Source organism: Puma concolor, chromosome B3 (genome assembly GCF_028749965.1).
Source record: "Puma concolor isolate L17-30 chromosome B3, mPumCon1.1.hap2, whole genome shotgun sequence".
Taxonomy (NCBI): domain Eukaryota; kingdom Metazoa; phylum Chordata; class Mammalia; order Carnivora; family Felidae; genus Puma; species Puma concolor.
Window position 1 is genome coordinate 28682882 of NC_141672.1, and position 25536 is coordinate 28708417.

A 25536-nucleotide genomic window follows, 5' to 3' on the forward strand; every position below is an offset into this window, starting at 1 on the left:
ATAATGGATGTGAAGTGGTATCTCATTATGGTTTTGATTTGCATTTCACTTATGATTAGTGATATTGAGCATCTTTTCATGTGCTTCTTGGTTATCTGTGTTACCTTCTTCAGATAATTGTCTATTCAAGTTTTTGCCCATTTTTAAATTGGGTTATCTGGTTTTTTGTTGTTGAGTTGTGGAAGTTCCTTATAAATTCCAGATTTTAATCCCTTGTCAGATGTAGGATTTCTAAATATTTTCTCCCATTTCATATGTTGCCTTTTCACTCCATTGACTGTTTCCTTTGAAAGAAGGACTCTTCAAAATTTGATGGGGTTCCATTTGTCTATTTTTGCTTCTGTTGCCTGTGCTTTTGGTGTCATATCCAAGAAATCATTGCCAAATCCAATGTCCTCAAGTTTCCCCTCTATGTTCCCCTTTTAGTTTTAGGTCTTATGTTTAGGTCTTAAATCCACTTTGAGTTAATTTTTGTTAAAATTTTTATGGTGTAGGAGTCATTTTTCCTTCTTTTGCATGTGGAGTTCCAGTTTTCTCCAGTACCATCTGTTGAAGAGACTGTCTTTTCCCAATTGTGTAGTCATAGCACCGTTGTCACAAATCATTTGGCAATACATGCAAGGGTTTATTTCTGGGCTTTCTATTCTGTTCCATTGGTCTATATATCTGTCTTTATGTCAGTATAACACTGTCCTGATTACTATTGCTTCGTAGTGTGTTTTGAAATCAGTAATTGTGAGGTCTCCAACTTTGTTCTTCTTTTTCAAGATTATTTTTGCTATTTGGGATCCCTTGAGATTCCGTATGAATTTTAGCATTGTTTTTCTTTTTCTGCAAACAAATGTCATTGGGATTTTGATAGAAATTGTACTGAATCTGTAGATTGCTTTGGGTAATATGAAGATTTTAATGATATTGAGTCTTCCTATCCAAGAACACAGGATGTCTTTCCATTTCTTTGTATCTTCTCTGATATTTTTAGTAATGTTTTGAAAATTTCAGTGTACAAGTCTTTCACCTCCTTAATTAGGTTTACTCCTAAGTATTTTATCCTCTGATGCTACTGTAAACTGGATTGGTTTCTTAATTTCTTTTTTTGAATTGGTCATTGTTAGTATATTAAAATGCAACTGATTTTTCCATGTTGATTTTGTATCCTGAAACTTTGCTGAAAGCATTAATTAGTTCTAACCATTTTAAAATGGTTTCTTTAGTACACCTGAAACTAATATTACACTGTGTTAACTAACTGGAATTAATATAAAACTTAAAAAAAAAAACAAAAATAGGGGTGCCTGGGTGGTTCAGTCAATTAAACATCTGACTCTTGGTTTTGGCTCAGGTCATGATCTCACAGTTTGTTGAGTTCAAGCCCTGTGTGAGGCTCCACGCTGATAGCACACAACCTGCTTGAGACTCTCTCTCTCTCCCCCCCCCTCTGCCCTTCCCCCACTCATTGTCTCTCTCTCTCTCTCTCTCTCTCTCCAAATGAATACATAAACCTCAAAAATAAAATTAAAAATGGTTTCTTTAGGGTTTTCTACATATAAGATCACATCATCTGTGAACAGAGATAGTTTTACTTCTTTAGATGCCTTTTGTTTCTTTTTCTTGTCTAATTATTCTAATCCAGACTTTTTAACAGGTTCTTTATCAGTTGATATAGGCTAAGTTATACTACAGTAATAAAAACATACAAAAAGCCAACCAAAATGTCATAGCTTGAAATAACAAATCCTTATTTACCATTCACTCTAATATTCCCATCATTAGGCTGGGATCTAGGCAAAGCAAGTTTCCATCTCTGTTTTCATGACTGTCAAGAAAAAAACAGGGATTGGGGCGCCTGGGTGGCGCAGTCGGTTAAGCGTCCGACTTCAGCCAGGTCACGATCTTGCGGTCCGTGAGTTCGAGCCCCGCGTCGGGCTCTGGGCTGATGGCTCAGAGCCTGGAGCCTGTTTCCAATTCTGTGTCTCCCTCTCTCTCTGACCCTCCCCCGTTCATGCTCTGTCTCTCTCTGTCCCAAAAAATAAATAAACGTTGAAAAAAAAAAATTAAAAAAAAAAAAAAAAAGAAAAAAACAGGGAGCATACCTAATCACGCAGTGACTGTTAAAGCTTCTGTCTAGAAATGAATAGGTCATCTTCACTCACATTGCCACACCTAACTTCAAACATGGTGGGGGACAGTATTCCTGCCCTGGGTCCATAAAACACAGTCAGAAATATTTGCCTAACAGCGCAAACAACTGCTACACTCTACCCTTTTAGTTACCAAATGTTGACCTCACTTCCTCACTTTCCTTACCAGAGGCCAGATATACACAACCCTCTCCATCACAAAGACATTCTCAAAATCTTATCTAGTCGTGACATCATGTTCAAAGCCCAGGATATCTAGGTAAAGAACAGCAGTCTCCACAGCAGGGGGTGTATATGTAGTAGTATCTTTATCAGGAGGTACAGCTTTTTTTTTTTTTTTTTTTGACTTAAAGACCTATGCACCAAGACAATGCAAATTATCTGGCCTCATATACCAAATATACAATTGGTGGAATAGGAACAGGACAACCACAGTAAACACTCCCATTCAGAAAAGGAAAGAAAAAAGAACACATAGAAATAACTGGTCTCTGGTTGAGCATCTGACTTGGGCTCAGGTCATGATCTTGTGGTCTGTGAGTTCGAGCCCCGCATTGGGCTCCGTGCTGACAGCTCAGAGCCTGGAGCCTGCTTCAGATTCTGTGTCTCCTTCTATCTCTGCTCCCCCCGCCCCCACCCTCCACTCGCACTCTGTGTCTGTCTCTTTCTCAAAAATAAATAAACATTAAAAAAATTAAAAAAAAAAAAAGAAATGACTGGTCTCTAGCAATACTGTCTACAAGATAAGCCATGGAAGGGCACCTTAGTTTTGGGACAAAGAATTCAGAAAAAAGCTAAAAATAAAAGGATAGCCAAAGGTATACAAGGGAAATGCTTAGAAAAAAAGAAAAGAGAAAGAGAAAGCAGAGATCCTGTTCTCAATATCAGAAAAAATAGAATTCAGGCCCAAATGCATTAAATGAGACAAAATGGATACATTATAACGCTAAAGGCTACAATTAAAATATATCAGTTATGAAAACCCATGCACACAATGATACAGTAGCAACTTTTATCAAGTTGAAACTCTAAGAAGTACAAGGAGAAACAGACAAAATATACTATTAGGAAACTTTAAGGTATTTCTCTCAGCTTGAGTCAGATCAAATTAAAAAATAATAAGGTACTGAAGACCAAAAAACATGCAGGTAGATCTTACGGACAAATACCAACCTTTTACCCTGATAATATCCTGATAATAGAGATTGTGCCTCCTTTTCAAGTGTACATGGAACTTTCATGAAATTGACCACATTTTAGGCCACCAAGAAAACCTCAATAGTTTCCATCTTGCATATTCAAGCAGCACATTCTTTTTGCATGTCTTTTTCCATCTTTTAATTTACTGAAGTATGATCTACGTACAACAAAATGCGCTCATTTTGTGTGCATTTCAAGGCATTTTGACAAATCAATATATCCAAGTAACCATCACAATAAAAATACAGAACATTTCCATAACCACCACCCCCAATTCCTTTTTAATCTGTACACAGCCAACCCCCACCCCCACCTCAGGTAATCAATGATTTACTATCACTATAGATTAGTCTTTTCTAGAGTATAAGTGGAATTACAGTGTATTTTTTGTGTCTGGCTTCTTTTGCTCAACTTGATTTTAAGATTCATCTATGTTGCTGTATCAGTTCATTCCTTTTATTGTTAAATAGTATTCCATTGTGTGAATGCACAATTTATCCATCTACCTGTCCATAGACACTTGAGTTGTTTCCAGTTTTTATCTATTATGAATGAAGATAATAAACACTGATATATAAGTCTTTGTGTGAATATTGTTTTCATTTCTCTTGGGTAGGTTCCCTAGAAGTAGAACTACTGGGTTGTGTGCTAAGTGTACAACCTATCATTTCTAGCTGTTCTGTGTCATTCTGCTTTAGGTGTGTTTTGTAATACCACACGGCCACAAGATTTAAAAAACAACCAACCAGGGCGCCTGGGTGGCTCAGTCAGTTAAGCGTCCAACTTCGGCTCAGGTCATGATCTCACGGTTCCTGGGTTCCACCCCCGTGTCGGGTTCTGTACTGACAGCTCAGAGTCTGGAGCCTTCTTCAAGTTGTGTCTCCCTCTCTCTCTCTCTGTCCCTCATCCACTCATGCTGTTTCTCTCTCAAAAATGAATAAACATTCAAAAACACTTAAAAACTATCCAACCCGTGCATTCGTCTTAATAAGAAAACTTACCTAGTCACATTCATCATGAGAACTGTGCATTTGGACTTTTCTCTGCCGTCTTACTTTATGTTTTCTACTTACCATTATTTCTTCTTTCCTTCCCTCGTCTGAATTTTTTTCTTTTGTGACTTACAGAGAGTGAAATGTTGAAATCTCCAGTGGTGCAGTCCAATGGGTTTTGACAAAATATATATATATTTTTGTTTATTTTTATGATTGACTTTCCCTTTTCCATTTTTTCCCTCCGTTGGTTGAGGAGACATACATCCTATATTAGTTAGGATTAGGCTTGACTATACAATGAAAGTAAAACCCAGGTCAGCTTTTCCAATGTAGGGCAAATATGATCACTCAGTTCCAAAGCTTACATTACCTAACAATTCTTCCACAGAGAATAAGAGCAACTCACCTCTCCAGTAAAAGCTCTGGTTAAGGCTAATTGGCTTGAGTTGGATCTCCCAGGGTTGAAATAATCACAGCAGCAAAGGGAGTAAGAATATTTTGATTGGTCCAACCAGGAGGTGAAACATCCATATTATGTGTTGGGGGAGGAATGAGCCACAATCTAGTCCTAGAATAATGGTTTTCTCTAAGAGGAATTCTGTTAGCAGAGAAGGGAGGGTAGGAAAAGAATTATTTTCAGACCTTTTTCTATCCATATATGTATATTGCCATATAAATTTACATATTTTTGTGGTTTAAAACAAAGTAAAACAGGTATCACGCCATACCTAATTGTTCTATAAGTTGCTTTTTTATTTAAAAAAATTGTTTTTAATGTTTATTTATTTTTGAGACAGAGAGAGACAGAGCATGAACGGGGGAGGGGCAGAGAGAGAGGGAGACACAGAATCGGAAACAGGCTCCAGGCTCTGAGCTGTCAGCACAGAGCCCGACGCGGGGCTCGAACTGACGGACCGTGAGATCATGACCTGAGCTGAAGTCGGACACTTATCCGCCTGAGCCACCCAGGTGCCCTTATAAGTTGCTTTTTAAATTTTTTTTTCAACGTTTATTTATTTTTGGGACAGAGAGAGACAGAGCATGAATGGGGGAGGGGCAGAGAGAGAGGGAGACACAGAATCGGAAGCAGGCTCCAGGCTCTGAGCCATCAGCCCAGAGCCCGACGCGGGGCTCGAACTCCCGGACCGCGAGATCGTGACCTGGCTGAAGTTGGACGCTTAACCGACTGCGCCACTGAGGCGCCCCGTCATAAGTTGCTTTTTAAAAAAAAATGTGAATTTATTTTTGAGAGAGAGCATGAGCCGGGGAGGGCCAGAGAGAGATGGGGACAGAGGATCTGAAGCAGGTTCTGTGCTGACAGCAGAGAGCCCAATGCGGGGTTGGAACTCACAAACTGTGAGAACATGACCTGAGCCCAAGTTGGACGTTTCACTGACTGAGCCACACAGGTGCCCCTCTACAAGTTGCTTCTTTTTCTTTAAAAAAATTTTTTTTTAAATGTTTATTTATTTTTGAGAGAGAGAGAGAGGGCACAAGCAGGGGAGGGACAGAGAGGGAGACACAGAATCTGAACTAGGCTCCAGGCTCTGAGCTATCAGCACAGAGCCCAGCGTAAACCCACAAACCACGAGATCATGACCTGAGCCAAAGTCGGACACTCAACTGACTGAGCCACCCAGACATCCCACAAGTTGCTTCTTTTTCTTAACATTAGGTCGTAGTTGTTTCCAGGAAGTAACATAGCTCCTATTATCATTAATTGTGGTAAAACATACATAAAATTTACCATTTTAGCCATTTTAATTTTTTTAGGTTTATTTATTTTGAGAGACAGAAAGAGATAGACAGAAAACGTGAGGGGTGGAGGGGCAGAAAGAGAGAATCCCAAGCAGGCTTGGTGCTGACAGATGGGAGTGAACTCACAAATGGTGAGATCATGACCTGAGCTGAAATCAGGAGTTGGACACCTAACCAACTGAGCCACGCGGACACCCCCATTTTAGCCATTTTTAAGTGTATAGTTCAATGTTTTTAAAGTACATTTACATTGTTGTGCAATCTCCACAACTCTTTTTATCTTGGAAAACTGAAACTACATACCCATTAAACTCCCCATTCTCCACTCCCTCCAGTCTCTGGGAACCACCTTCCTACCTTGCTCTATGAATTTGGTTACTGTCGGTACCTCACATAAGTGGAATCACAGTTTTTGTCATTTGGTGACTATCTTATTTCACCTAGAATAGCATCCTCAAGGTTCATCCATGTTGTAGCATGTGTCACAATTTTCTTCCTTTTTCAGGTTGCATAATATTCCATTGTATGTATATACCACATTTTGGTTATTCATTCATCTGTTGATGGACACTTAGATGGCTTAGATGACCCATCTCTTGGCTATTGTGAATAGTGCTGTGAACACGGGTGTGCAAATATCTCTTCAAGATCCCGTGTCAATTCTTTTGTATATACTCAGGAGCAGAATCGCTGAATCATACGGTGATTCGATTTTTAATTCTTTCGGGAACCACCACCCTGTTTTCCATAGTCACTGTACCATTTTACACTTCTAACGGTGCACAGCAGTTCCGATTTCTCTACATCCTTGTCAACACTTGTTGTTTATTTACTTATTGTTAACAGCCGTCTGAATAGGTGTGAAGTGGTATCTTCTAGTGATTCTGATTTGCACTCCCTAATGATTAGTGATATTAAGCATCTTTTCATGTGCTTGTTGGCCATGTGTATCTTCTTTAAAGAACTGTCTTTGAATTCAAGTCTTCTGCCATTTTTAAATCTACTTCATTCTTTAAAAAAAAATTTTTTTTTGGGGCGCCTGGGTGGCAGCGTCCGACTTCAGCCTGGTCACGATCTCGCGGTCCGTGAATTCGAGCCCCGCGTCGGGCTCTGGGCTGATGGCTCAGAGCCTGGAGCCTGTTTCCGATTCTGTGTCTCCCTCTCTCTCTGCCCCTCCCCCGTTCATGCTCTGTCTCTCTCTGTCCCAAAAATAAATGTTGAAAAAAAATTAAAAAAAAAAAAAAAAAAATTTTTTTTTTAATGTTTATTTTTGAGAGACAGAGGGGCAGAGCATGAGCCGGGGGAGGGGCAGAGAGAGGGAGACACAGAATCCGAAGCAGGCTCCAGGCTCATAGCTGTCAGCACAGTGCCTGACATAGGGCTCGAACTTGTGGAACTGCAAGATCATGACCTGAGCCAAAGTCCGTGCTTAACTGACTGAGCCACCCAGGCGCCCCATCTACTTCATTCTTTTTAAATGCACGTGACATTCCATAGTATAGTTGACCCTTGAACAATATGGGTTTGAACTGCCCAGGTCCACTTATATGTGGATTTTTTTTTTTTTTTGATACGGTATTAGCAACATATTTTCTCTTCCTTATGATTTTCTTAACATTTTCTTTTCTCTAGCTTATGCTATTGTAAGAATACAGTATATAATACAGGCAATAAACAAAACACACTTTTATTGACTATATGTTAACAATAAGGCTTTCAATCAAGAATAGGCTATTAGTGGGGCACCTGGGTGGCTCAGTCGGTTAAGCGTCTGACTTCGGCTCAGGTCATGATCTTGTACTCTGTGGGTTCAGGTCCCGCGTTGCGTTCTGTGCTGACAGCTCAGAGCCTGGAGCCTGGTTCAGATTCCGTGTCTCCCTCTCCCCTGCTCATGCTCTGTCTCTCTCCATCTCTCAAGGATGAATAAATGTTAAAAAAATTAAAAAAAAAAAAGCCCACTTAAGAGTAGGCTATTAGTAGTTAAATTTTGGGGGAGTCAAAAGTTATACTCAGATTTTCAACTGTGCAGAGCATCAACCCCCAATCCCTGCATTGTTCTAAGGGTCAGCTGTGTAGATGTAACATAGTTAAGATCCTCTTGACGGAAATTTACATTCTTTCCAATTTTTCTCTATTACCAACAGTATAGTAGACACCCTCCTAGACACTTCACCATGTGTGAACGTTTCTTTACAGATTTATACTTATGCACTTATATCACACTGACCATGTATTTTAAAGAAAATCACCTGTATAATACCGATAAGTAACCAAAAAATAGAATCTGGGTCTCACCGGATATCTGCAATTTTTGGTCAGCCATTTGCCTTAAGTTTGAGGGGCTGCCTTGCACAGAAATCCATAATTTTAATGTAGTCACTTACCAATCTTTTCTTTTACAGCTTTTACGTTTTCTACCTTACTTAAAAATTCTATCCAAAGAGAAGATGCATTTTTTTGTGTTTTTTTTCCTAAGACTTCCATAGCTTAAAAAAAAAAAAAAGTTTAGATCTTTGGTCCACTTGAAATACCTTCTCATGAAGGATATGAAGCAGGAATGCTAAAACTTTTTTCAAATAGATAGCCAACTGGCCATAATGATAATATAATAATCACTGACACTTACTGAACAACACTTAACTTGTGGCATGTACTGTTCGATTTAATCCCACTTTATCAGGCTTGTTTGGAGGATTAGACAGCACATTGTTCAGAGGAAACAAGGAAGACACCACGTGGTTATGTAGTGTGCCCAACTCATACAGAGTATTAACTGGTGGAATCCGGATTCTAACTCCAGTAGAATTACTCCACACTATTTGGCCTTCCAATAAAATCTCTTTTTCCCACAGATTTGAAATACTACCTTGATAATACACCAACTTGCCATAAATATACCAATTTATGGACTTTCTATTCTATTTCAATGATCTCTTTGTCTATTTTTACGCTACCTTGTGATCATTTAAAACATCTAATCACGGGGGCGCCTGGGTGGCGCAGTCGGTTAAGCGTCCGACTTCAGCCAGGTCACGATCTCGCGGTCCGTGAGTTCGAGCCCCGCGTCAGGCTCTGGGCTGATGGCTCAGAGCCTGGAGCCTGTTTCCGATTCTGTGTCTCCCTCTCTCTCTGCCCCTCCCCCGTTCATGCTCTGTCTCTCTCTGTCCCAAAAATAAATAAATGTTGGAAAAAAAAAAATTAAAAAAAAAATAAAACATCTAATCACGTTATTCACCTTAATCACATTTTTAGTTTAATTAATTTAACTTCCTGTTGACCTCACATTCAAGTCCAAACCCTTTAGCATGTCATATAAGGCCCCCTCCCAGACACCTCCTACCTCTGGAGCCTCAGATACGGGTATAGATCTCTTTCCCTTATATTCTAGTTAGAAAAACCTTCTGGTAGTTTTCTGAGAAGGTCAAGCAGTCATTCCATTAGCATCCATGTCTCCATGCTTTTGTTCATGCTTATGCTTCCTACACCTCAATTTCTTTACTTCACATATTGGGCAAGCACCTATTCGTTTTTAAAAAAAGTCTTTTTTAAAAATGTTTATTTATTTTTGAGAGAGAGAGAGACACAGTGCAAGCAGGGGAGGGTCAGAGAGAGAGGGAAACACAGAATCCAAAGCAGCCTCCAGGCTCCGAGCTGTCAGCACAGAGCCTGACGCGGGGCTTGAACTCATGGACCGCAAGATCATGACCTGAACCGAAGTTGGACGCTTAACCGGCAGAGTCACCCAGGTGCCCCAAGCACCTATTCATTTTTAAAGATTAAGCCAAATATTACTCCTCTAGCCTTTTCTCCCTCTCCGTTCCAACCAAGTAGAAAGAAATCGGTCTTTTCTCATATATAGGTCTATTCCCTCTGACTTGTAACCTGGCAACATTATATTTATTCATATACATGTTTCTCTTTTCCCCTATAATATCAGTGTCTTGCTGGCAGGACCATACCTTATTAAGCACCTAGTATAACCTTAATAAATATTTGTTGTGTAGATCAACATAAAATAACAAGCATCAAATTATGTGTGCAATCATCTGATTTATAAAAAGATGCAACAAAATTCAAAATGATACAAAATGTCAATTTCAAAACAACATCAAAAGTGAGTGTATTCAGCCATACTCAGCTCATAACAGAGCAAATGGGTAAGAAGGAGAATAATTCCTGTTACAGCGTATTGCTACATGAACTGGCAACAGAAAAAGTTGGTAAAGGAAGGCAGAGGAACTCTATCTTTAGAGTGTTAGAATTAGAACCGAGGGGCTCCATAATCATCTGGCATCCGCTCAATGTTGTACCTGATCAGGACAAAAAAATTAACACTGGTAAGAAAGGTGGGTCCAGAACCCACCTAAAAACCCACCCTTTACTGACTACAACACTGTCATCTTCCCACTATGAATCCTTTTTGTCAGTTGGAACATTTCAAAGGGGTATCATAATAAATGATTTACAGCAAAATGCTGACTTTAACATATTATCTTTATTCTTCAAAGTCAGGAAGTTAACAAGTGAGGGAACCAGGCACTGAGTCCAGGTAAGCCCAATTCCTCAGCCCATTCTTCCCACTATGTTGTACTCACTCTTCCCACGTTGAAAAGCATTGACATGGGAACATCCAAGCAGGATAAAGACCAGTTTTTGTTTTTTCTGATAAGCTTTTAGTTTCCCAGAAAAAGCGCTAATCACAACTACTAGGCTTTCAAAAAAAAAAAAAAAAAAAAAAAAGATATCTCTGGCCAAACAAATTAGCTTAATTTAAATTACTGCTTTGTATTTAATTTTTTTTTTTTCAACGTTTATTTATTTTTGGGACAGAGAGAGACAGAGCATGAATGGGGGAGGGGTAGAGAGAGAGGGAGACACAGAATCGGAAACAGGCTCCAGGCTCTGAGCCATCAGCCCAGAGCCTGACGTGGGGCTCGAACTCACGGACCGCGAGATCGTGACCTGGCTGAAGTCGGCCGCTTAACTGACTGCGCCACCCAGGCGCCCCTGCTTTGTATTTAAAGCACATCTATTTCTTCTACTAGTCTTATTGTAACAATGCGAATGTCTCATTCCTAAATCCTAGCTTTATCTTTTGCCCTCGTTCTTGTTACTTCATCTCGTTTCTTCAACTATAACTACATAAACATTTGATACGACAATCACTTTCAAATCTTCCTGCAACCTGACCTCATTTTCAACTGATATCCACTATATACTTTTAATCACTTCCCCAAGAGACAGTCTCACCTATGGTTAGAAATGTACATGATGGGAACTCCAGGGATCTTCCGGATCCTTCGTTTAAGGTCCCGGTCAACTGTGGCCACGATGTAACACTTGTGCTGTAATAAGAGACACCCATTGAGTATTCACACATTGAGTCTATTACTTTTTAAACTTTTTTTTTTTCCAACGTTTTTTATTTATTTTTGGGACAGAGAGAGACAGAGCATGAACGGGGGAGGGGCAGAGAGAGAGGGAGACACAGAATCAGAAACAGGCTCCAGGCTCCGAGCCATCAGCCCAGAGCCTGACGCGGGGCTCGAACTCACGGACCGCGAGATCGTGACCTGGCTGAAGTCGGATGCTTAACCGACTGCGCCACCCAGGCGCCCCTGAGTCTATTACTTTGTGATACTGGATAATGGTACACTGGCTAATCTGGAGAATTACTCATATTCACAGTAAAGAGCAAAGAAAAGGTGATAACAATTTGTTGAGTAGCTACTATAATCTAGGAGCTCTTACTTACAAAACATAATAATAAGTTACCTGGGGATAATGTAGCTCTAAGAATCTTGAGGGGAAGAAGATAGAAAAACTATTCAAAAGCTGCAAATTGGTTTTTGTCTCACAAGTGGAAGACATTTAGGGCACATTTAAGACAATTTCTTGTTTGGGAAACACCCCAAGAGACTCTATGCAAAGGCAAGTAAATGTGTTAGATTAGAGGGCATAGCTTTCGCCTTTCCTGGAATCTCTGGGATTGGGCCTACTCTGAGACCTCGTAGTGGTGGAGGCAGGCTACTTCCTAGCCATGAAGCTATAACAGGGTCTCCAGGACGAGTTTGAGCCTAGCAGCTCTGAAAGCAACAACATTTAGCTGCCAGTTGTATCATATTTTACTTCCGTCATACCCAAATCTCTCATTACGTTTTGAGAAGAGTTGTAGCCTGGTGTCAGTTGTGCTGTGGGAGATTAAGGCAAATGCTGTCTCTACCCATGGGATGGAGTCGCTAAAGGGATGGAAGTGTGGTCACTAGATGAAGATGATTATCTTCAGCAAAGAGGGGCTCTAGAAAGGACAATCAATAGCAGAAGTTTTTGTGGTGCCGACAAGGAGGCCAGAACGGAAGACTCAAAAACCTAGTTATTCCAGGGTCCTTGTAAGACAGCACCCTGGCAGACTCAGATGTAACTGAAAAACATTCATGGTTAGGCACAGTGGAAAGGAATAAAATTCCTGCATGGGGAATAATGGAAATGGATTATGTTTGATTCACAGGGAGGTGAAACCTGATATCGTATGTACATTCATTCCCTTACAGCATTTTATGGAGACAACTTGTGGAATAAAGAATCAGTAAGTGCCCCAAATCACACACCCAATAAACATAGGTGCTGAGATTTGAAACCCATGTGTCTCCTCCCCAAGCCTGCGATTTTTCCATTACAGTTACAGTATACATTTCCAACTCACTTCCTTAAGTAAATGAGGACATCCATGCTTCCTATGAAGGGAAACACAAAGTAAATATTTAAATGATGATACCTGAGTTACTCTCTGTACTAAGCAGTCATCTGCATAGGTTCCTTTGTGTGTGCATGGTAATCGTTCAAATCTTGGATCCTTGGCAATCCTAAAAGGTTACAAAACTGGATTAACAAAAATACTCAGGCAACTGGATAACTTTCTGAGTCTTGATCTGTGAAATAAGAGTGACTTGATCCACGTGGCGATTTTAAGGCCCCCCTCTCCTCTTTCAGCTTATCTTCTAATTGGAAAGACAACAGAAAGAGAAGGGAATTAAAACTTACTGCCAGCTGGTGCACCTTAGGTCATGTAATCTTCACAAGACTCTGAATTATTATATTTCCATTTGACAAATGAGGAAGCCGATTGAGAAAGATTAATTTGTTCAAAGTATACAACTGGGAAAAGCCAGGATTCAAAATCAAACAACTTTAACCTAACCATTTCCTTTTTAGAAGTTGTCTTCCACAAATGTGCAATAATACAGGCACAAGGATGGTCACTACAGCACACTTTAAATAGTGAAAAACTGGAAATAATCTGAATGTCCATCAGCAAGGGAAAAAGTTAAATACGTTGTGTTGCCCCATCCTGTCTAAAAAAAAAAAGGAGGTAGAGCTGTCTGTACTGATATGGCAGGACTTGTTGAATTAACAATCTCAAAAAAATTCAAATTGCTGAATAAACAAAACAGGTCATGGAACAATATACCTGTATGATTCAAGTAAGAAAATCTAACTCGGGGCGCCTGGGTGGCTCAGTCGGTTGAGCGTCCGACTTCAGCTCAGGTCACGATCTCACGGTTCGTGAGTTCGAGCCCCGCGTTGGGCTCTGGGCTGATGGCTCAGAGCCTGGAGCCTGCTTCCGATTCTGTGTCTCCCTCTCTCTCTGCCCCTCCCCCATTCATGCTCTGTCTCTCTCTGTCTCAAAAATAAGTAAACATTAAAAAAAAAAATTAAAAAAAATATAACTCTCTTTCACTGTTTTTCTCTACATTTGCATTGTCTTAGAAAAAAAGTCTGGAAAAACATACACTATCTACTAACCCATCTCAGTTGTCACTCTTAGGGTAGAAAAATGGACAAAGTATGAATAAACAGGGGACTTTTACCTTTTATTGTATGTATATGTTTATCTCGTTTGCCATGAATAAATCAAACATGTTACTTTCCTACAAATTTGAAAAAGAAAAATCCCAAGTCTGTGATTCTGAGAGCCATGTTCTTCCTATTATGTAATAATGACGTGTCACAAGCTGAATAAAAATACAAGGCAGCATATGGGTACCAAGTGCAAGAAAAATACTCCATGTTGCAGTAGGTCGGAGCTAAGTCACTGTGGATTTGGTATACTTTGAAAAAAATTACATGGAGATTAAACAAAATGAAGACAAAAGAACATTCCAAGCAAAGTGAAGGCAGGCACATTCCAAACAGGGCACCAACCATCTATAAAATGGCTCAGTGGTGTTCAGGGAAAAGTGAGCCCATGTTTCTGGTGAGAAGAGCGTTTATGCAGAGGAGAGGAAAATAGGACTGGGAAGACAGAACTCTTGCAGTGACACTGCCAAACTGCTCTCCAAAGTGACTGTCCACTTTACATCCTTATGAGAATCCTCACTGCCCCCAGTCTTAACTATTCGTGGCATCGTTAAGCAGACTTCATTTCTTGCCAATCAGCTGGGTATGAAATGATATCTCCTTGCGAATAAGGATTTTGCCCTTGTCTTATGGATTTGTGGTTTTTTATAAATTTTGAAAATAAGCCCTTTGTTGATTATATGCGTTACTAATATCTTCTCACTATCTGTGGCTCGTCGTTTCACTTTGTTTATGCTGTTTTTTTGTTAACCGGTAGTATTCAATCTCAATATAGTCAGATTAATTCGTTTTCCATTATGGTTTGGACAGAAATTCCTGCCCACACTGAAATCACTAAGATGTTCTCTAGATTTTCCATAAAAATCTAGACACTTACTCTACCTGGAATTGATTTTTGTGAAAGAGGTGAGATAAGAACCCAGTTTTCTTTCTTTCCACAGGAATAATCAATATTTTAATAGTTTATCACTTGCCCATTCATCTAAAACACTACCACTCTTATACATTAGGTTCCTGTTTTTCTTTGCCTTTAAAAAAGTTAGCTTTATTAGGTATAAGTGAAATATAATAAAATTCACTGACTATACATGTAAAATTTGATTAGTTTTGACAAATTGATATATTCACATCAGAATCTCCACACCTGAGATACAGAACATTTCCATCATTACAAAAAGTTCCCTGTGTCCCTTTGCAGATGCACTTTTCTCACGCTCAGCTTCAGGTACTGGTCTATATTCCATTAGTATAGTTTTGCCTTTCCTGGAACTTCATTATAAATGGAATCATACTTCTGGATTGATGGGAATGTTCTATTTCATGATATGATGGTGGTTCCATAACTGTACACATTTGCCAAGCCCATCACATTATACAATGAAACTTGGTGAATTTTATAGTATCTAATTTACACCTCTAAAAGGTCACACACACACACACACACACACACACACACACACACATTCATTCATTCACACACACACACACACACTCATTCATTCATTCACACACACACACACACAAATTCACTGGTATATCTTGGACCCTGAATGAGTCTTTCACCCAGGCATGATTTTGCAATATTGATTTGCAATATTGATCATTTGGAAAATAGCGATTCAGTGAATCACACAAATCTTCCAAATACTGACACATATAGTTATACAATATCAAAAAAAGCACACCCAACACCTTCACTGGACTCAACAGAAAGGTCTTGAGTATTGGGAATGTGATAAGCTCATGGTTTTCCAAAACTCTAATTTTCACTTGGAAGCCTGAACTTTCTCATTATGATACAGTAAGCTGTTTTCCTTGAAGTGACAGATTCACTGCATTAATTTTCGAGAAACTATCTGCTAAACACTAAAGTCTGAAAAACCAGTGTTTGTCAGTTATTCTTCACGTAAAAATGACACTCTATGAAAAAGCAGCTGGTCTGGCTCACAATTCCAACAAGCACACAAGAGCTGCTCATTGAGACAAGCTTCAATCTTTGGTAAGCAGCCGAAGTGCTTGAGGCGTACTTGCCGCTTCATCACAAGGAAAACCAACATGTACCCTAGGGGCGAGATGTAACAAAATCAACAAATTTTAATACTTCATCAAGGATATTCTTTAAAAAAAATTTTTTTTTAAATGTTTACTTATCTTAGAGAGAGAGGGAGAGAGAGAGGGAGGCAGGAGGGAGAGAGACTGCACATACGAGCAGCGGAGGGGGCAGAGAGAGGGAGACACAGGATCTGATGCAGGCTCCAGGCTCCATGCTGACAGGAGAGGGCCCGATGTAGGGCTTGAACTCACGAACCGTGACATCATGACCTGAGCCAAAGTCGGACGCATAACCGACTAAGCCACCCAGGCAGCCCTCATCAAGGATATTCTTAAGTGACTATGGGTTTTTGGTTTTTTTAGTAACCTCTACATCCAACTTACAACCCTGAGATCAAGAGCTGCATACTCTACCAACTGAGCCAGCCAGGTGACCCTGGGTTTTTGTTTGTTTTTGTTTTTAAATGTCATGAGTGACACTGAAGAATAATACAAAGACTACTAACATTATTTTGGTCCATTGCCTTGATTGGCACTAAGGCACCAGCATTTCTGCCATCAGTACAAATGTCAGCACAGTGACAAAGACAATGTCTTCCTACTATTGTGAAAATAGTATTGTTAACTCCTTGAAAAGGTCTCTGGGACTCCTAGGGGTCCAGGGACCATACTCTGGGAACCACTACTTTTAACTCAAGTGTAGTTTCTAGAGTAAGCTCAAAACCTAGAATGTGAATACTTTATGTGTGAGATTCTTTTTTTTTTTTTTTTTTTGAGAGGGAGGGAGGGAGAGAGAGAGAGAGAGAGAGAGAGAGAAAATATGAGCAAGGGAGGGACAGAGAGAGAGGGAGGCACAGAATCTGAAGCAGTCTCCAAGCTCTGAGCTGTCAGCACAGAGCCCAACGTGGGGCTCGAACTCACGAACCATGAGATCATGACCTGAGCCGAAGTCAGACACTTAACCAATTGAGCCACCACTTTACGTATGAGATTCTAAAAGAGATATCTAGATAACAAACTAATAAAAAGACACTTTCTAATTGAAAATCTAGAAGAACTTAAAAAGAGGCCCACAAGACTACTATGACTAAATAACTTCATTCAAAAAGCTTCAGCTTAGGGGCGCCTGGGTGGCGCAGTCGGTTAGGCGTCCGACTTCAGCCAGGTCATGATCTCGCGGTCCGGGAGTTCGAACCCCGCGTCAGGCTCTGGGCTGATGGCTCAGAGCCTGGAGCCTGTTTCCGATTCTGTGTCTCCCTCTCTCTCTGCCCCTCCCCCGTTCATGCTCTGTCTCTCTCTGTCCCAAAAATAAATAAACGTTGAAAAAAAAAAATTAAAAAGAAAAAAAAAAAAACAACAAAAAGCTTCAGCTTAAAAATCTCTAGCTTTCACATGTTTGCTTTCTTGATCATAGTTAACTAGTTTTGTATGATTTTTATTTAAACTAATTATCCAACAAATCTTTGGACAGCAAACAGATGGAGGATGGTTAAAAGAATCTTCAGTGTAACAAAATGTAGACCAGCTCCTTCCTACCTTAGAGCCACTCGATACTTTTGCCCCAACTTCTCAATTTCAGCCATTACACAGTCAGTTATACAAGGGATACCTGCCAGGGGAAAAAATATACAGATTAATAACAGAACTTGTAAAGAAACTGGTTTTACTTTCCCTGAATTACATCCCATTATAAGTCTTTACAAGACCCATAAGGCTTCTGAAATCACAGCAGAATAAGCATACTGAAATGAACAATAAGAACCAGAGGTAAATAAAATCTCTATTGATAAAGAAACTAGAAAACTGTCCCAGCCCCACACCACTTAAAGTGTCATAAATGTATCTGGGAGAGAAATTAAGTTGAATTCCCGTCATTCTTTCTATATTCAAATAAATTCTAGATGGGAAAAAATTTAAATGTGAGCCAAAAGAAACCATGAAATTAATCAGAAAATGTACATTTGATCATATCAAAATAGAAAACTTCTGTTTGACAGCTGTCAGTCCTATTAAAGTAAAAACAAACTAGGAAAAATATTTCTACACATTTGTCAAAGGGCTACTTTCCTTAAAATACAGAGACCTTATAATGATAGCTTAAGTTATGTGCTGATTCCCAGACACTGTGCCAAGCACTTCACAAGGCTTATCTCATTTAATGTTCAGAATAATACCTATCAGGTAGCATTATTATTATTGCCATCCCCACTTTATAGATAAGGAACCTAAGGCACAAAGAAGTAAGTAGAAGCAAATGGTGAAGCCAAGATTTGAACGGAGACTGTCAGGCTATCAACTGGATTCTTAACTACCATGCTACATTTCAGTTTATACACTTCGGGGCATAGAGGAAGAAATACAATGGTTGGCGAGCATAAAGGTGCTCAATCTCACTCCTAATTAAAGAGATATAAATTGAAACAAGATTTCATTTTCTTCCTATTAGAGTGGCAAAGACTAAACAAGGAAAATACCCAATACTGAGGAAACAGGTATTTTCACACTGAGTTCGTAGGTATAAAAATATGGATTACCCTTTTAGGGCAATTTTGCAACACCTATTAAAAAATATATACATACCCTTTGATACTGCAATACAGCTTCTAGAAATGTATCCTAGGGGGCGCATGAGTGGCTCCGTAGGTTAAGTGCCTGACTCTTGATATGGGCTCAGGTCATGAGTTGGAGTCCCAAGTAGGACCCAGTGCTGACGGCGTGTAGCCTGCTTGGGATTCTCTCTCTACCCCTCGCCCCTTCTCTCTCTCCTCTCAAAATAAATATTTTTCAAAAATTACTCCATGCTAACAGAGATAAATTCACACGGATATTCTCTACAGCCTTATTTATAATAATGTAAAAACTGCAAGTAATCCAAATATCTAACGGGATATTGGCTTTTGAAAATTATATAAACAATACTCTGTAAGCTTAAAAAAGAATGAGGTCCTAGTGGATACGTACCGATACAGCAAAGGGTTCAAGATATATGTGTTCAATGTAAAAAGTAAAAGGTGAAAGATTTATTCGATCTGAAAAGAAACCAGAGTATTGTTCAATGTAAAAAGTAAGAAGAAATGGATGAATAAGATGTGATCTAGGGGCTCCTGGGTAGCTCAGTTGGTTGAGCGTCTGACTTTGGCTCAGGTCGTGATCTCGCAGTCTGTGAGTTTGAGCCCGGTGTCAGGCTCTGGGCTGACAGCTCACAGCAGGAAGCCTGCTTTGGATACTGCGTCTCCTTCTGTCTCTGCCCCTCCCCTGCTCATGCTCTGTCTCCCTCTCTCTCTCTCAAAACATAAATAAACATTAAAAAAAAATAAAAAAAATTCTTAAAAAAAATGTCATCTAGCCATACAATAGAATATCATTTGATAATGAAAAGAAAGAGGCTTTAACATGGATGAGACTTGAAAACATGCTAAATGGAAGAGGACCAAATATTGTATGATCTCATTTTAATGAAATGTCCCAAATAGGCAAATCTATACAGACAGGATGCAAATTAGTGGTTAACTAGGGGAGGGAGATTTGAAAGGTTGGGGATGATGGCTAAGGGGTTCAGAGTTTCTTTTTGGGTAACACAATGTTCTAAAATTGAATACAGTAAAAGCCATTGAATCATACGCTTTAAGTGGTATGTGAAATATATTTCAAAGCTGTTAAAAAAGGCACAAATATAAATAGTAAATAATCTATGATCCATTTTCAAAAATAAACAAAAATTACCTATAGTTCAGAGACTATATATGAGTTTTTAAAAACTGCCCCTCTCCACCTGGGTGGCTCAGTTGGTTGAGCGTCCGACTTTGGCTCAGGTCATGACCTCACCATTCATGAGTTTGAGCCCTGTGTCGGGCTCTGAGCTGACAGCTCGGAGCCTGGAGCCTGCTTCGGATTCTGTGTCTCCCTTTTTCTCTGCCCCTCCCCCGTTCCCACTCTGTCTCTCTCTGTCTCTTAAAAAACTGAATAAAAATTTAAAAAAATTTTTTTTAAAAACTGCCCCTCTCTGAGAAAAGGCATTAGAAGAAGCTTTAATTTTTTTATGCTAGATTTTTTTTTAGAAGTACAGAGATATTTTTGGATGTGTACACAGTTAAGAAATTTTCAAGTAAAGTACCATGTCCAGAAGAAAATCAGTAAAATGGAGATCTGAAATCAGTAAGATCAGACAGTCATGGATTCAGAGAGCAATACATACCTTGAGAGGATCAATTTCAGAGCCATACAGCAGTGAAACAAGCAAGGGCTTGCTTCTGGAGCAGGAAAGGAGGCCCAGGAAGATGACTATCAAGAAAGGGAAGGTAACAGGGAAGAGGACTCATGGACAGAAAAGAAAGCTGATGGAAAGCTAACTTATCCTCCCTCATTGGAACATCAGGCAGAAAAGGGACCAGGAGCTATGGAAAGGTCAAAGGGGCATCTTCAAGGGAGGAAGAAAATAAAAGTCTTCCTTCAGGTATAAAGGCAAATGAGGAACAATTAAGTAGCCAGAGCTTTAAAAACAGTTAAAGAATCTCCTAGGTAACTGAATTTGTATTGTTCTTGAATATTTCTTCAAACTTTGCTTTGGGGTATTATGTTACACAGAAGACTGGAACACAGACATCCATATGAAAAAATTGCTGTTCCCCGATGCTTTCCCACCCCACCAATTCTAAATTTTTTTTTTTTCAACGTTTATTTATTTTTGGGACAGAGAGAGACAGAGCATGAACGGGGGAGGGGCAGAGAGAGAGGGAGACACAGAATCGGAAACAGGCTCCAGGCTCTGAGCCATCAGCCCAGAGCCCGACGCGGGGCTCGAACTCACGGACCGCGAGATCGTGACCTGGCTGAAGTCGGACGCTTAACCGACTGCGCCACCCAGGCGCCCCAGCCACCCCACCAATTCTAATCCTCACAGACCACTATTTTACTTCATTAGCTGTTTTTCTCATTTGGTGGTTACCTTCATATCTTGATATAATAAAAATATGCAGTCACTTTTATGTTTATTAATTTTAGGGCATTTGTAGAATGCATCTTACATCACATTCCTTACCTCATCTTCCCAACTTATTATTTTTAATAAATCTATAAACAAAATTTACATTACTATAAGTCTACAACTATTATTCATTATATAGCATCTTTTAAAAATTAAAGAAGGAGGTGAAAATTTTTTCCTTTGATTTATTCTTACAGCAAAGCATAAGCCTAATATTCATTTGCACCTTTAACTAGATGACTGGAAAATATATAAACATAAACCCACCACAAAAACGCAACAGATCTCACTATTAGGAAGTTATTCCCTTGTACACATGGCTTAGACTTTCTTCTTACCACTCACGGTGGTGAAGGAAGATCACTTGAAGGAGGGGACACCTAAACACAAGGGAAATCTACTAATGGTAAACTGCATACCAAGGTGTAAATAACCTATTCCAGTCCTTTGTGGTACAAATAAACCTATTCCAGTCCTTTGTGGCCAAAATGAATAAACCAGCATCACTTCTAGTTCTGTGATCATAAATGGCAAGATACCTTATTTAGCTTTTTCACACTAGAGTGGAATGGAGCATGTTTCCTCCTTAATGTAAAATAATATAATAAATTTTCATTTAGCCAAAATTTTAAAATGAACTCTAAAACAAAAAATTCCCATCCTATGTTCAAAATTGATGTCCACAACAATGGTCAAAGCAGGCTAAGTGTTTTCTGAATTGTGAAAGTTTAATTGTTCCCAGTCAAATCTGCATTGTATTTCAATTTACTGAAAATGGTCATTGCTATGGTGAGCAATGGCTAGAAATCCAATTAACTAGGACCCCATTCCCTTCATGTATTTGGGTAAATATAATTATTCTCTAAAACATCAGAGAAAGGCAAATGTATGATACTCACACTTGGCATACAGACAGTCCATCATTGATTGTACTAAGTCAAGTTTGGCTTTAATGGAAAAGTTGATAAAGTTGGTATCAACCAGGATGTGGTAAGGTGGGCCCAGCTGTGTGTTATATTGGAAGAATAAGCAGGAAGGATGTTGGGGGCTGAGGAAAGAACATACAAAACACAAAATAATGTCTACATTGATATTTTGATATTAACAATGCAAATGAAGTCTCTGCTTCAAACAGTTTGCTATAGATTAAGCTCCTTTTTCCCTATTCATTGGAAATAAATCCTAATAAATCCTGTGATGATACATCCATTGCCAATCTAGGGCAAAATGAGAAAATAAGGAAAATATGATGAAGTTTCATCAAGTGTATTTATTTAAAAGGAATGACTTTATTCTGAAATTCTGTCCTTACTATTTTTGGTGATACATTCTTTCATCAAAATGCTGGTGTGTTAGACAACAACAATTGTTTCTTTTCAAAGATCTTGGGGAAGAAAAAATTAATAATTTTAGATCTAATCCCCAAGATTTACAGGAAATTTATTGCTCCACGAAATTGGAATTGATACATGTTCACCAACCACTGGAATTGATACATGTTCAGCAACATGACTTTCATTTGCACAGTTGTGCCAGATTTACAAATGACTGAGCAAATCAGCTCAGGGAAAGCCTGGATTTCTAACAGTTCTATGGTTCTAAAATGTCTCTTCTAAAGGAAAACTTGAAATTTTTGATTACTTACACTTCTCTTTCCTTGAGTGCACTGGGATCTTTCTTTTCTTTTTTTTTAGGTTTCAATCTATCCTTCTCTTTACTGGAAGAAAGAGAGCAAATTAAGTGCAAGAGAGAAGAAAAAAATCATAGCAGTTATAACCTCATGTAAAATTTAAAGTTTCTGAGGTGTTGTTTTTGTTTTGTTTTGTTTTGGTCTACAGAGGAAATTCTGCTTTGTAACTTAAAAAAAATTTTTTTTTAACATTTATTCATTTTTGAGAGAGACAGAGCATAAACGGGGGAGGGGCAGAGAGAGAGAGACACACACACAGAATCTGAAGGAGGCTCCAAGCTCTGAGTTGTCAGCACAGAGCCCAAGGCAGGGCTCAAATCCACGAACCATGAAATCATGACCTGAGCCGAAGTTGGATGCTTAACTGACTGAGCCACTGAGGTGCCCCTGAGACGTCTTTATGTTTATATCAACATAAACTTTCTAAGCACAAATAACTGTGTGGGAAATAGGCTGGAAGTAACATAATCAGTTAAACACTATGAAATTTAAAAATCTCTAGCCAATAATCTATAAAAATTGTCAATGAGTAAACAGACATTATACTATTATCTATTATTTCTTTGTCAGAAGCTCTTCATATGAAGGATCAAAACCCACTTCAGTGCAGTGGAGAAACAGGCTGACATTTACCTTCTGAAGACTCAAATGCTCCAAAAGTAGGAGGAAAAAGTTTCCTCCATATGCCTCTTATAAAAGGCTAAAATGTAAAAAAATACATACATAAAATTTACCCCTTAACTGCAAATAAAATATTATCAATGAGGCAAATTCCCTAAAAATTACATAATAAATACAAACCAAAGGCTGAGAATACAATTTTTTTAAATGTTTATTTTGAAAGAGAGAGTGCGAGCAGGGAAGGAGCAGAGAGAGGGAGAGAGAGAATCCCAAGCAGTTTCTGCAATGTCAGCACAGAGCCCGACATGGGACTTGATCCCACAGACTGTGAGATCATGACCTGAACCCAAATCCAGAGTCTGACCCTTAACCAACTAAGCCACCCAGGCACCCCAGAGAATACAGTTTAATAACTCTGAAAGCCATTCCTTTGTTCAAATGCTATTAAACACAATGAAGACCAGTCTTTCTTTTCTTTCTTTCCTTTCCCTTCCTTCCTTTCTTTCTCGTAAGCTCTAGGCCCAATGTGGGAGTGGAACTCATGACCCCGAGACCAAGAGTCCCATGCTCTACTGCTTACTGAGCCAGACAGGCACCCCAAGACCAGTCCTTACTGAATAACTTTGTCTATTCTTCACTGAAGCAGGGAAGCTTACAATAGGGAACATGATTCCACTCTCCCTCAGTGGTGTGGATTCTGGTACGATTTATAAAACGGAGAAGTCTAGGTGTTTTCCTACTCTTTCTTTCAGAACTATTTAAGTGGCAGGTGCTGGGGACACAAGATAAACATGGTCTCTGACCTCACCATCTTTCAACCATTTTAACCAACATTCCCCCCACCCCTGGGAGGAATGTAGGAGTGTAATGGCAAAAACATAAAAAGATAATCCTACCAAGCTTTCAGGAGGCTTAAATGTGATACGGCAGATGAAGTATACAAAAACAGTGGAACAGCGAACACTTCAGAAATGTTTAGTTCCCATCCCCTTCCCCAGTGTAATCGCTCGGGATCTAAATGGCTGTTACACACTTTCCTAGTATCCTATGCTATATACATCCAAGACACAATACTTTGAAACGTAAGCACAAAATAACAACAAAAACTTTTACTACTTATCCCCTCCTAACTCTGCTATCTTTGGATATAGATTGATTCCAGATACTCACAGCCTCTGATCTCGGAGACTAAGCATTCGCTTCATGGTCGCATACTTTCTTGCTTTCTTTTGCTTCCCCTTGAAATAGAAATTTTACAGTTAAAAGAGCTGGAAATACATTGCATCTTCTTGAGTTTTTGCTCGTCTTTTTCCATCCCTTTCCCTTCTTCCCTCAAACACCCAGCACCTCTTAGCCTCTGTGCCCCACCTGGCCCTCTCCCCACTCGCTAGAGCACAACAGGCACCGCTCAGAGCAGTTTAAGAACTACAGTCAGAACGAAAATAATTAAGGGTAATGCGGAGGAAATCTAGCTAACTGCTGACTGGCTCTATCTCCACCCAAGATGTGGTCTGACAAAGTCTCTTCCCGGACCCTCCTCGCACCATGTTCACGCCGCACTCTTGTTTCTTCCGGAATCACCAACGGCGCGACATTTTTGCATCATCCAAATACTGCTTCCGGCAAAGGCTAGCCCGGAAGCGGAAGTCGCTTTGGGAAACGGAAAAGCCTGGAGCCGGTTCCCAGCCTGAGCGGTGATCTGTACTGGGGTGTCTCGGGGGAGGATCTTGGGCCGGTTTTGCGCCGGGTGCTGCCGTCGCCTCCCGGAGCAGCCGAGCTGGGACTCCGCCGCGTTGCTGGGGTAACGTTCTCTCCTCCACCACTCTAGCCCGGCGCAGTGCCCGAGGACCTGCCGGCACTAGAGTTCCAGAGAGGCAGGACTGGGGTAGGGGGGACGGAATTCTGGGTTTCCCAGTAGTTTGGAATACATTCTCCTCATCCCTCAGCGCTGGGGTGTCAGGTCTCTACGTTGCAACTGGGAGGCTGTCGTACCTACCTGGTTCTCCTAGCTGACTTGGTGCTTCGTGCAGTTAGGTGGACGATTCTCCAGATTCTCTCGAGTAAATACCGTGTATTCGTTTCGGTGCAGAGGGGGATGAATCATCGTTTGAGGGCCTTTTTGAGACTCTCTCCAGAAAATTGGAGCATAAGCTTGCATATGTTACTAATTACCAAGCCAGGAAAATGGTGGGAGAATAATTGCCATTTATTGGGAGGATTTGGTGCGTCACCCTTACT

General features: G+C 39.8%; 2 protein-coding genes across 11 annotated transcripts in view; one reads left to right on the forward strand and one right to left on the reverse strand.

The window, feature by feature from the left end:
• Positions 1 to 5085: 5085 nt before the first annotated feature.
• On the reverse strand, positions 5086 to 24954 carry FCF1 (FCF1 rRNA-processing protein). Of its 6 annotated transcripts, none has more exons than XM_086709264.1 (8): positions 24843 to 24954; positions 24469 to 24536; positions 22633 to 22704; positions 21887 to 22035; positions 17540 to 17612; positions 12870 to 12957; positions 11345 to 11439; positions 5086 to 5772 (listed from the first exon to the last, which is right to left on the reverse strand). In XM_086709264.1, exons 1-8 carry the CDS (start codon positions 24843 to 24845, stop codon positions 5754 to 5756), a joined length of 567 nt encoding a protein of 188 aa, XP_086565390.1. In that variant the 5' UTR covers positions 24846 to 24954; the 3' UTR covers positions 5086 to 5753. The 6 variants fall into 6 exon arrangements, with proteins under 6 accessions (XP_086565390.1, XP_025774847.1, XP_086565392.1 ...); XM_025919062.2 differs by lacking the exon at positions 5086 to 5772 and adding an exon at positions 10125 to 10404 and having other exon boundaries at positions 24843 to 24952; XM_086709266.1 differs by lacking the exon at positions 5086 to 5772 and adding an exon at positions 10125 to 10404 and having other exon boundaries at positions 24776 to 24852.
• The window catches only part of AREL1 (apoptosis resistant E3 ubiquitin protein ligase 1), a 49557-nt gene continuing 48963 nt past the window's right edge, over positions 24943 to 25536 (forward strand). For 3 of the 5 annotated variants that reach the window (XM_025919563.2, XM_086709262.1, XM_086709263.1), the window contains exon 1: positions 24943 to 25099. The gene's annotated coding sequence lies outside the window, so the exon portion shown is untranslated. The remainder of the gene's footprint in view (positions 25100 to 25536) is intronic. The other 2 variants (XM_086709261.1, XM_086709260.1) reach the window with 1 other exon arrangement.